The sequence below is a fragment of the Micropterus salmoides genome, unplaced genomic scaffold (assembly GCF_014851395.1).
Source record: "Micropterus salmoides isolate LMB-PRFRI ecotype aquatic unplaced genomic scaffold, ASM1485139v1 Ms_hic_scaffold_21, whole genome shotgun sequence".
Classification (NCBI taxonomy): domain Eukaryota; kingdom Metazoa; phylum Chordata; class Actinopteri; order Centrarchiformes; family Centrarchidae; genus Micropterus; species Micropterus salmoides.
Genome location: NW_024041262.1, coordinates 12,558,385 through 12,570,385, shown reverse-complemented (window position 1 = coordinate 12,570,385; position 12,001 = coordinate 12,558,385). Strand labels below are relative to the sequence as shown.

The 12,001-nt window shown below is 38.7% G+C and overlaps 2 protein-coding genes across 2 annotated transcripts; one reads left to right on the top strand and one right to left on the bottom strand.

Annotated features, from left to right (window-relative positions):
• Nucleotides 1-3,343: 3,343 nt before the first annotated feature.
• Nucleotides 3,344-8,663, top strand: LOC119916361 (potassium voltage-gated channel subfamily A member 1-like). Its single transcript, XM_038736350.1, has 3 exons — nucleotides 3,344-3,636; nucleotides 3,930-4,701; nucleotides 6,963-8,663. The coding sequence occupies exons 2-3, from the start codon at nucleotides 4,015-4,017 to the stop codon at nucleotides 7,866-7,868; spliced, it is 1,593 nt and encodes a 530-aa protein (XP_038592278.1). The 5' UTR covers nucleotides 3,344-3,636; nucleotides 3,930-4,014; the 3' UTR covers nucleotides 7,869-8,663.
• A 1,533-nt stretch (nucleotides 8,664-10,196) lies between these two features.
• Nucleotides 10,197-11,655, bottom strand: fgf21 (fibroblast growth factor 21). Its single transcript, XM_038736351.1, has 4 exons — nucleotides 11,357-11,655; nucleotides 11,157-11,234; nucleotides 10,901-11,004; nucleotides 10,197-10,813 (listed from the first exon to the last, which is right to left on the bottom strand). The coding sequence occupies exons 1-4, from the start codon at nucleotides 11,502-11,504 to the stop codon at nucleotides 10,532-10,534; spliced, it is 612 nt and encodes a 203-aa protein (XP_038592279.1). The 5' UTR covers nucleotides 11,505-11,655; the 3' UTR covers nucleotides 10,197-10,531.
• Nucleotides 11,656-12,001: the final 346 nt, after the last annotated feature.

The window sequence follows — 12,001 nt, the reverse complement described above, 5'->3', positions numbered from 1 at the left end:
ATTCCCTTATCCAAGATTATGATGCACGGCACTAAAAATATGACTACATTTAATTAACACCTGATATTCATGTATTGTTGATTTATTTTTTCCACACTCGGTAGATGTCCTTGATTTTATTGCTTTTTAGGCACATTTACACAAAGGGTCATCAGATTCATAGTAAGCAGTCTGAGATGACAGATGTCATCAAATGGGAATGTAATGTAGCAGCCCAGTGAGCATTTGTTCTGTGACTGAAGGCAGCTATAGGAAATGTCGGCAGAAGGCTTTTTCAGTTTTATCTCCTTTGTGCCAAAACATCACCTCCCTCTGGTGGTAATACACAGTAGTGTCTGCTTTGGTTAATCACAATCACTTTTAATGGACAGGACTGTGTACACATACAAGAAATTTGACTCCGGTTTTACTTTGCTCTCAATGTACATTCAGATGGATGAAGATCTATGGCTAAAACCAGTAAATCTGACTGACATCTTGATTTAGTCTTTGTTTATGTGGTTGTTTTCAATTTTTATTGCCATTTATCTTCTTGTCTTAGCAAGCGTTAAGACAGTTTTAACCACAAACTCAGAATGAACAAAAAAATATGGAAGTACCAACTTTCACTTCTAACACCTCTCCATGCAACATGCTATTTCCATTATTATTATTATTATTATTATTATTAGAAAGTGTTGTGCAATGTGACACAACCCCATGATTCCATTTCATATTTGAGATGTTATTGCCAAAAAACGCTACTAGCTAAAAAAAATACATTTTTAATTATTTAGTTCAAGGAGACATTTTGTTGTTCTTCTTTTGGTTTATATCACAATAGGTTACATTGCATAAGACAGTTCATTAAATGTAACCCCTAAAGTACCTAAAATTGGTGGATGTTTTTGGTGCCTGCTGAAGCATATTTGATACATAGCAATCCTATGGGCATGAGCAGCAGATTCAGAGACTGGAAGGGCTGGTCATGACTTGAAGGTGATGGAGGCAGAACAAGGGTCCTATTTTCTTTCAAGAGGCATTATCCTTGAAATGAAAGCTAAATAAAACTTGCATTAGCTAGATAATGATTAATGATGCTTATAAAAACATGATCTCACTTACCTGATAATAACTTCATGTAATTGGTAGTGATTGCCTTTCTACATTGCAACAAAACTACCCAAAAATAAAACCTTATTTTGTACTTCAACAGCTACTACATGAATACTACTTTCTAACTCAGCTTCTATTACTTGCCCTCTCTAGATTACAATTTAATGCACACCTAGCAAAATATCTACACAAATTCTAACAATACAGCTAGGCTAACATTATACTACAGTGCCAAAACTGCAAAACACCAGTTTTACTACATAGTATTACACATTACAAAGTCGGTAGCTAATACAGCACTTTCTGCTTTCTTTCAACAAGTAATAGAGTCATAATTAATAAAATGATCCCTTAAAGTCACACCAAAATCCCTTAAAGCTGCACCAACAAATATCCTTCAAATCTAATGACATGCTTATTGACAGTCAACAAGAATTTTTCACAAATTATCAAAAAATCCCATTGAGTTTGGGTTGGGTTGGGTTATGCAGGACAATGGGGGTTAGACCTGAAATGCAGACAGAACAGGCAAACATGGTGCGATGATTTATTGTTCATGAATGAGCTTACAGTCAGGTGTTAGTAGGCAGACCGGCAGGCATGAAGGTACACAGGTATAGGATAGCATAGCATGGGCGGGACCCCTCTGCTGCAGCACAGGAACAAGAAACAGCTGCATGATGAGGGAATGAGTTGCAGGTGAGGAACTGGCATTGTCAATTTTAAATTTAAACTGTCAGTTCTTTTAAATTAAGACTGTTCTTTTTACCACTGCCTTTAATTAAATCAAATTTAAGGCTGTAGATTAATAACTTACACTGCACTGTAGCTTTTAATGTCCTGTTTTATCCTGTTTTTATTTTATTTTTATTTTAAAAGTTATATTTCAATGTCTTATTTTATGTTTTCCTATTTTGCTTTTATGTTTTAAACTTGCCTTGCCTTATAATGCATCTAACTGATGAAGATCAAGCAGACCAACAATACTACTACAGACAAACCTAATTGGATTCCCCAAAGATTTTCCACATTCCCAAATTCGTCTCTAGTTCCATCGCTTTTAATGCTAAACCTTGTATGATGTGCATTGTTATATTTATTTTTGACGTCATGTAATACTAAATTAGCCAGTGTCTCAATTATTTAGTTTGTATGTTTTTGTGCATTTTTGATTTTGAGGAATACCTTTTGTAATTTCATTAAGTTTAACGTCCCTTTGCCAGAGTGTATTCAACCAGTTTTAGAAAGAAGCCTGCAGAGAAATCCTGCTCATCATGTCGGCTTTCCAGAAGAAGAAGCTCATTTACTACAAGGAACTTCTCCTGTGCTTTTAATGTAGTACCTATTTTTTTCTGTCTGGGTTAGGGGCCCCCAGTTGGTTCATTTGTGACAAGGCTACAGAACTCTTCAGATGGCATTGACTAGATCGCCAAATTTTTTCATCGTAGTCACTGAATATGAGGAAACTAGGATGGTAGTCTAAGCACCTGAGTACTGACGAAACTGACCCATTGATCCATATCCATTTTTTATATCAGATATTAGTAAACTTTGATTATTTCAGTGTCGCATGTTTAGGATTGGCCAAATTGATATGGACAAAATAAAATGGGTTTCTTAAAATTTTGGTTTGGTGGGGTATTGCCCCCCTTTCCCATGCCTAGGACCAGGCCTAGTTAGATGATGTTTGATAAAATTATTATTTTCTGTTTTGAAGTAATTTCCACACCTAGGAATTTCCAGAATGTTTCTATCTTGTACAGTATAAGTTCAGTGAACATAAATGTAAACACATTCTTGAATTGTCTTCATGCAATGTGATATTATCATGGGTTTGTGATTGTCTTGATGTAGATAACATTATAAATTATAGTTTGGGAAATGTAAAAGATGCAAGAAAAAGGGTTTTTGCAAAAGTATTAATAACCAACATACCCCAATGTATGCCAATACGAATCCCCCAAATTAATGCAGAACAATTTCAACTGTTAGTTATTTAGTAAAATTAACAAAAAAATATAGTAATCTAACATTAAATATTTGCTGCTTATCTGAATAAAATAGGCTATTTCTTATGTATGTTTGTCTCTACAAAAATTCAAATGCTTTTGAGGATTTAATGAGGAACAGTGAGGGACCTCTGTCAGTCAGTGTACCGTGCAGTGCCAGGCAAGGGGTGACATTTGATAGGGGGGTTGAAGGTTGTCTTGCCCCAATGCTAAAATGGAGGGAATGGACAGGGAGGGGTTAGAGGGATGCAGCAGATATTGAATTTCAACAGGACAGCATTCCCAAAAAAATTTCAAGAAGGGACAGGACAAGATCGTGGATGTTCCCTGAGTAAACAACTGGAAGCACAGTTTGAGTAGGACCTGGTCAAAAAGTTTAGCCAGCCTGCCAGTGGACTGACGGTAGACCAAACAAGCTGATCAAGGACTTTGTGTATGCAACAGACGGACATGAAGACAGCGAGCCACAAGAGCCGAACAATGTGATTTTTCACCGTGCCATTAGTGTCTGTCAGCAGCTGTTTTACACTTAGTGAGTAAAAGCTTTATCTCACTAACTGGGTACTAACATTGCTTGTTGTTTGTATTTTTTTTTCCACAGTTCACTTTTTAAATAAAATAAAATAATTAAATAACTTTTCAAAGAAATTTAGCAGCTTTTTGGGTGAATGTGTACAGTTAACTGTGATCTGTCATGGAAACTGTTTACTAAACAAACAGACACTTATACAGTGTCTCCCCTTAAGCCATTTGTTTCTAATACCGCCTGTAATGCTTGCCAAGTGAAAACCAAATCCACTGATAGAACTTTTGCTCTGATTTCAGACAGGGTTTGCTTTTGAGTCCAGTTGTTCTACAAGTTCTCAGGAGAGTGGTTTGTTGCATTCCCTGGCCTGGCATACACAAAGGGATGGACAGCAGTGACCCACAGGATGACGAAAGAGAGGGCAGAAGCAAAGAGACCGATGGAGAGGCCGATAAACAGCTGAAGAACCAGCTCAACAGTGAGGAGAAAGGCGAGAAGGAGATCAAAGGGAATGAGAAAGAGAAGAAGAAAGAGAGCCGGCGTTCTGGGTCACTATGGAGGAATGGATGGGCGCTGAGTGAAAGACTGGCCATTAATGTCTCAGGGATGCGTTATGAAACTCAGCTTCGCACTTTAGCCCAATTCCCTGATTCCTTGCTTGGTGACCCCAGGCGGAGGTCACGATACTTTGACCCACTTCGAAATGAGCTCTTCCTGGACCGCAATCGGGCCTGCTTTGATGCCATCCTTTATTTTTACCAGTCAGGGGGGAGGCTTCGGAGGCCTGCGAACATACCCTTGGACATCTTCATGGATGAGCTGATGTTCTATGAGCTTGGAGAGGACATCATGAACCGCTTCAAGGAGGATGAAGGTTTTCCAAAGGAGGAGGAGACACCGCTGCCAGCAAACGAAATCCAGAAAAGACTGTGGATGCTCTTTGAGCACCCCGAGTCCTCATCGGGCGCACGTATCATAGCCATCATCAGTGTTATGGTGATTGTGGTGTCCATCGTCATCTTCTGCCTAGAGACACTGCCCGACTTCAGGAATGAGAAAGAGACGCGGGAGGTAGGAAATGTGATTAAAGTGCACTTTATGTTTGGGAGACAGGATAGTCTAAAGAGGTGTCAAAGGTGGAGGGTTGAAAAGTTTTTAGGGTTTCCAAATTTCCTGAAGGTTAGGTGGATGGCATTATGAGGACAAATGTTGGAAGGTATCCTCCATTTAAACAAGCAATTTGATTACCTTGAGAGCATTTGTGTGGGTAACATCTGCATGATTAAAATAACTGGGAATGTCATAAACAGAGGAAACAGGATTAAAGGTCAAAGGTAAAAGGTTGGACATAAGAGAATAATAGTAGTAGTTATTTTGAAGAGGTTCTTTCTCTTGAAAAATAAACATATAACTCAATATTTTTTAATAATCCAGCCATCTAGCCTCTTGCTAAAACAGAGACAGTAAAACTGCTAAAAGTTTTTAACAAAGCTCAATTCAAACCACCTGGGTATACGGTCTCGAATGGGATGTGTGTGACTGCCTGGGTCAAATAGAAACATGATACCATGGCAAGCAGGTGTTTAGGTAAACACAAACTTGGTGAGTACTACAATGTGTAGAGAGGAAAAGTACTGACATGGGGACAACTATTTGCTAAAATGTCTGGAAGCAGACCAGAGAGATAGAGAGAGACTGAGGGAAGCTTATGGTGTGATTATTTTAGTCAGCTGTTAAATTTGATACACTTGGATTCAGGAAGCTCTAAAGGGTATGGGGAGTACCAGGCCTGGAATACAAATAAAAGGAGAGCAAGGACAGACAGAGTGAGGATACAGTTAGGTGTTTAAATAAAAGGTCACACAAGTGACCGAACACACAGGCAAAGGTGAGCCAAAGCCTTCCTGTGGCTTAGAACCAGAGACTAAAAGGTCTCACAGGATGAGACGCTTACGTTGGGTCATGTTAACACATTCCTCCAGGACTGCTGTGCTAGGCCAAGCTGCCTTTGCACAGGGGAGCTGCCAGGAAACTACTGTAACTTACTCCAGTCCAAGTCAGCAGCACTGAGCTACATTGGCAACGTTACATGGGAGACCAGGGAGATAGCGACGAAGCTGGAGATGGATGAGGAGCGATGCAGCAAGACGCTCTCATGTTTCCCTTCGGAGATCTCACAGGGTTATATTTAGTCTTAGGAGAGCCCTTGGAGCAAATCAACACATAGATGTCCACCTTTAATAATAAACACTGTCACTGACCGGCTACTGAAAGACATAAGAAATACTCTGGGTTTATTTAAACTACCCTGAAACTTTATACGTTACACACTGCCCATTACAGCATACTAAACTGATCCCTTTATATCCGTTTCATCCGTTTTCACACTTTTAATTTGATCTTAAGTGTAAGACGCTTTAAACAGCCAATATCCAATGCTTGATTGTAATGCTAACTGACACGGAAGATGCCAGCGCTTTTATGTTGCTGCCAAAACTGGGAACCAATCAGATGGTGGACAACATAACTTCTTAGTTAGTAGAAAAAGTTCTATGTAGTTTATTAGAATAGCATGAAAACAGTATCAGTGGCAGTTTGGAAAATGACATAAAATAATACTACTACTACTAATAATAATAGTAATAGCCTACATTTATAGGGATTGTTTGACATTTTGGAAAATGTTTGCTTTTATGCCAAGACATAGATGAGAAGACAGATACCACTCTCATGTCTATGCCGTAAATATGTAGCTGGAGCAACAAGTCGGTTAGCTTAGCTTTGCATAAAGACTCTAACCTGGCTCTGCTCCATGCTCACTAAGTAACAACTCATATCTGTTTTGTTCTGTTTTTAAATCCATTCAAAAAGTATAAAAACGTCAATTCATCGTTTCGTGGAGGGTTTTGACTATTTCTAGGCAAGAGATGTTGTTTTTAGAACTCAGTTTTTGTCTTCGTACAGATTAAAAAACAATATGATGGGTTAATTAGTGAGCCTTAGAGGTGCTGGTAGGTGGATTTTGTTACTTTCGAAAAGAGCCAGGCTAGCTGTTTCCCTCCGCTTCCAGTCTTTGTGATAAGTTTGCTAACTGGCTGCTGGCTTTTGCTTTACACTTCATACTTCACCCTACAAACTTGAAATTGGTGCAGTATCACTTTTCTCAGCGCAAGAAAGCAAGTTGGCATATTTCCCAAAATGTTGAACTATTACCTTATGTAGGGTTAAAGTATTTACAATCTGAAGAACAATTTGCAAAATTACAGTTGGAATTGTGCATCATTCATTCTTATGTATTTCATACTTCTGTTATCCTGTGTCCTTTTCTCCAGGAATATTTTTACAAGTACCACTCCCTGGCTAAGAACATATCTGAGAACATGTCTCCTCCACAAAATGTTTTTCATGACCCCTTCTTCCTGGTGGAGACCATATGTATATGCTGGTTCTCCTTTGAGCTCTTCATGCGTTTCGCTTGCTCTCCCAGCAAGATGCACTTCTTCAAAGATGTCATGAACATCATCGATTTCAGTGCCATCCTGCCCTATTTCGTCACTCTGGGAACAGAGCTGGCCAAGGACAATGATGCCTCTCCAGCCACATCCTTGGCCATCATCAGAGTCATCAGGTTAGTGAGGGTGTTCAGGATCTTCAAGTTGTCACGTCACTCTAAGGGCCTACAGATCCTTGGTCAGACACTGAAGGCCAGCATGCGTGAGCTGGGCCTGCTTATCTTCTTCCTGTTTATTGGCGTCATTCTCTTCTCCAGCGCCATCTACTTTGCTGAGTCTGACCACGCCAACACAGCCTTTATCAGTATACCACATGCTTTCTGGTGGGCAGTTGTCACCATGACCACAGTGGGCTATGGTGACATGTACCCAGAAACAGTGTGGGGTAAGTTGGTAGGCTCGATGTGCGCTATTGCCGGTGTGCTTACCATTTCGCTACCGGTGCCTGTCATAGTGTCCAACTTTAGCTACTTCTACCATCGGGAGACTGAATGTGTGGATCAAACCGAGTACACCCATGTCCAGACGAGCCTGCGGGAGGACGAGGAGCCAGAAGATGAGGAAATAGAGGAAGGGCATATGGATCCAGAGGGAGATTATTATGCCATTGAAGGCATCTGCAGCCCTTTGAATGGGACTCTGCTGGGTGGACTGTGTAGAGGACAGAGCACCGAGTTCAGAGGAGGAAATATGTATCTGAGGGAACCACTGGTTACTCAAGTGTAGGGAGGGTCAGTGATGTTTTATACCATTTGACAAAGACACACCAGGAAAACATTCTGAAGTGAACGAAAAAGCAGAATGAAACACAATGAATATGAATCCATAGGACTCCAGGTCCTGAAGAGAGAAACTGGCCAAGAGAAACAGGCAAATTGTGCTCATTAAAACGATAATATAACATTAAGATGCCTGCTAAATACTTTTTATTGCCTTTCCTTGTTCATTTCTTTAATATTTATTATAGCACTAGCCAGCCAAATGTCTCTGAAAGGCAACTTTTGTATAATACGGCTTTCAAAAAGCAAGAAAAAGACAGTGAGTTTTTACATTCTCAGGGTCATGATGATATAAATATAATATGAGCTATTATTTATTAATAATATCGGCTTGTGTTTGAGATGAAAATGACTTTCTGAATGTCTGTTCTGTGCCTTGAAACTATGATGTCTTAGTACTGTCGCTTTGTGGTTTAAAGTTTGAAGTGGAAGCAGATAGATTATTGGCAATATAGATGTCACGTCTCATCAAAACTCAACCAAACACCAACAGAGCTGTCACTGCAGGCAGATCTCTCGTAAACCAACCCCACATTTTCAACATTCTTCTGTAAGTCATGTACAAAGTTCACATTTGTGTAGTTTTGGCTTATGTGACCTGAAGCGACTGACATGACCTTTATCATGCTGTAATACAACACTGTAGCGTTACCTAATGACACAGTGTTACTCATTTGTGTTATATATTGTGCTATTCAAAAGTTCTGTATTTACCTGCTTAATTATGCACTCAGCGTTTTTAATAAAGACTATATTTTATTAATTTTCTTAAAAGAAGCCGTGCTTTTTATGGATCTACTGAATAATTATTTGGGGGAAACATTTAAACTAACAGTGAAAACAATTATATTTGCCTGTTAAACTAGAGAAACACAATAATCCTTCACTGCTCAGGCTACTGCATCTCTAACCACAACATTTAATCACGGAAGTCTGCCAGATCAAATCTGTGTTTCACTTTTGTATGGCCATGACTGACCTTTTCCAAAGCTACTAAGCTGTTATAAGCTATAGCTTCCAGTAGCATCGCTCTCAATTTCACTGGAACGCACAAGACTTTCCACAGCATCACAGTGATGACCCATGGAAGGCATGCATACTGATGTAACATTGCTAGTGTAAACTCTACAATGTGTTTGAGGTTTGTGTTATTGATGTTAGTCAGAAACAGTCAAAAATCGGCCAATAAATTGAAATGGGATAAAAATGTTTCTGGAACAGATAGTCAGTCAGGGAAGCAGCACTGAGACAAAAACATAACAACAAATATCAGTGGGATTGTCAGCATTACAACATTATTATTGTTAAAAATGTAAAATTCTGGAAAAACACAAAAACAAACCACAACAAGTACTAAAAATATTTATACTTGTGTGTACATGGGCTATTTATAAAGAGGAATTTCACCCAAGTAGCAGACAGAGTGGTAACACAATCTGACTTTGGGTGAAGTTGCTGGGGTACAGTGGCTACACATGTACCGTTGATTTTAATGTCAGAAACATTCACATGGGAATAATATCCATGAAAGAAACAGCTCTCTTCAACCGTTGTTTTTCAGTGCTATGGAAAAAGACAAATTAAGAGACCAGTGAAGGTTAGGTCTTTCTTTTCAACTCAATTAGGGAAAAATGTGGTTTGAAATGGTGTTCACAGTCTTGACTGCAGCAACAGTTTTGGACCCAAAGCAACTCTAGTTCAAAAATTAAGGTGTATGGTCAGGTTTGTTTATATAGCCAGAAATCAAAAATCACACATTCGTGTCAAAGGGCTTTCCAATCTGTTCAACCTATACAAAAAAATCTGCCTTTTGTCTCTGGTTTCAGTAAAGAAGTTATAGCCCTGCCTCTTACTAACTGCACATGGCAGATGCAGTAACTTTGAATCAGCAATGAAAGCTATTAATGGCAGCATTTGAGGATGTAGGATTCTCAGAATGCACTGTACATTGTAGGAAAATACCAGTGGTTAAATACAGTAGACTATAAATATATACTGTATAACAACTGTTGCCCAACTCAAAGACACAAGACTCAAATGATCACCAGAGCCCACAAACAAAGAGGTTTAGGAATCTTGGCCTTCTTTCCATCATTACTCGTTTTCCCACTAGAGAGCGCTCTTGCTCTCACTATAATCAGCCCATTTCATCACTACTCCTCCATGAAACCTGTGATCATTGATCAGAATATGTTTTTATTATATTTTGTCAATTGATCCTTCCTGTAATTGTTTCATTAAATTGCTGTGTCAATGCATGATAGACAAACAAAAGTGAAATTTATATCAGGTTTATTTTCATTCTCTCCAGTCGGATAAACATACCCGAGTACAAACACACGCTTATTGGACCAGTCACATCTGATTTAGAGAAACTCCAAAAGCCTCACACATCAAAATCAATATATGTTGCAACATTGACCATTTCTTACTCAGACACAAACATGCTCAAACTACTAACCATAAAATCTCAGAAGTTGTACTCAAAATGATACAGTCTTTAATTAACCACTAGAAATACACCACACACACAATAAATATATAAGTTAACAGCTACATTAATATTACCATCACAGAAACATGTTGAGATCCAAAACGACCAACCAATATTTACTTGTCCACTGAGAACTGAGGACTGACCATAGCATTTAGACCCATTCCAAGAAGATCATCAGAGTCCATGTTGAAAATGTTTGGTGGTTGTTCAGACACACTCTCTTCTGTCAAAGTGTTCCTAAGTGGTAGGAATCGAGTGAAGGGGCCTGTGTGTCTATCTGGGGAATGTTTTGATGCCAGAGACACAGGAAATCCATGGTGTGAGGAAATAAAACGGGTGTAGCTATCTTCCGACAGCAGTTCTCTGAAGGTGCAGTCAGCCTCTGTGTACTGCCTCTGAAAAGGAGAACAGATATAAACTGTCAGCGAAGGGCAGGAAGGAGAGAGACCTTAGGATATTTAATTGTTCTTTGCTTTCTCTACCTGGCCCATCAAATGGCCTACACTGTCCATACAGAGAAACAGAGATGATGACTTTCCCTTGATGATTACATGGCCTTGTTTAGGTGATTTCAGCTCCAGCACACCTGAAAACAGAAATATAAATAGATGTGTCCTTTTTACAAATCACCTGCTGATCTCTATTTTCTGGGCATCAGATTATCCAGTGTATAAGGAAAATATCCTAAATTGGACCATCGTCTGCTGTCTGGTACTGGTTTATCTGGCAAATACTCACTGTAAAGTGTTGGGGCATTACTTCCCGATACTCTCCCATCCAGGGTCATCTGCAAATACATCCCTCTTCTGTGATTACCTGCGACAAGAAAAAACAACATAATGAAAAATTTAAGGTGTTTAAGAGCCAAATTATTTTATCAATATTCTCATGTTTGCATTCAATCTATTACTAAATTATTAAAATCATTAGTGTTATACCTGTGTATAGGTGCCCCTCTTTGACTTGATTGTTAAAGGATAAGAGAGGGTTGGAGTCAGCGAGATAAAGTGTCAGAGAGAAAGGAAGTGGGACGATAAAGAGGAACGCAGACAGGTAAGAGAAAGAGATGTGTGGAAACAAAAACATTTGGAAAAAAAGATTAAGGCAGCTTTGAAAGAAGAATAGTAAGTAACAAACAAAAATAAATAGCCTTAATAATATAAAACAATAAACTGGAAAAATATGGCTCTGTACGAGCAAGTTCTTTTCAATCAAATTCTAAACAGGGGCACGTTTTCTGCCCTTATAAAGCAGTTTGAAGAAGGAGGTCCTACTCCATGAGAGTTACGTATGAGTCAGACATTTCTACACAATTAAATCGTGATTTAATGCTGAGAGGAAGACCTCTGTTCAAACACTATGTATGGGCTTCTTCCGTGTTGTTTACAGTAAGTGTTTCTTGTAAAATCCCAGAAGTTCAGGTTGGATAAAATACTAGCTATGAAGTAAATGCTAGCACATAAATATATATATATATATATATATATTGATTTTACTGACTTTTTTTTCCATATTGAATTATTTTACATAATTCAAGGACCTCTGAATAATGTATATTGTACTGTATGTGTGATTTATGAAAG

Coding starts and splice junctions, on each gene's coding strand:
- LOC119916361 (XM_038736350.1), top strand. CDS start 4,015: ATGGACAGCAGTGACCCACAGGATGACGAAAGAGAGGGCAGAAGCAAA. Junction 4,702..6,962: donor ATGAGAAAGAGACGCGGGAG/GTAGGAAATGTG, acceptor CCTTTTCTCCAG/GAATATTTTTACAAGTACCA.
- fgf21 (XM_038736351.1), bottom strand. CDS start 11,504: ATGTTTTTGTTTCCACACATCTCTTTCTCTTACCTGTCTGCGTTCCTC. Junction 11,235..11,356: donor AGAGGGGCACCTATACACAG/GTATAACACTAA, acceptor TTCTTGTCGCAG/GTAATCACAGAAGAGGGATG. Junction 11,005..11,156: donor TAATGCCCCAACACTTTACA/GTGAGTATTTGC, acceptor TTCTGTTTTCAG/GTGTGCTGGAGCTGAAATCA.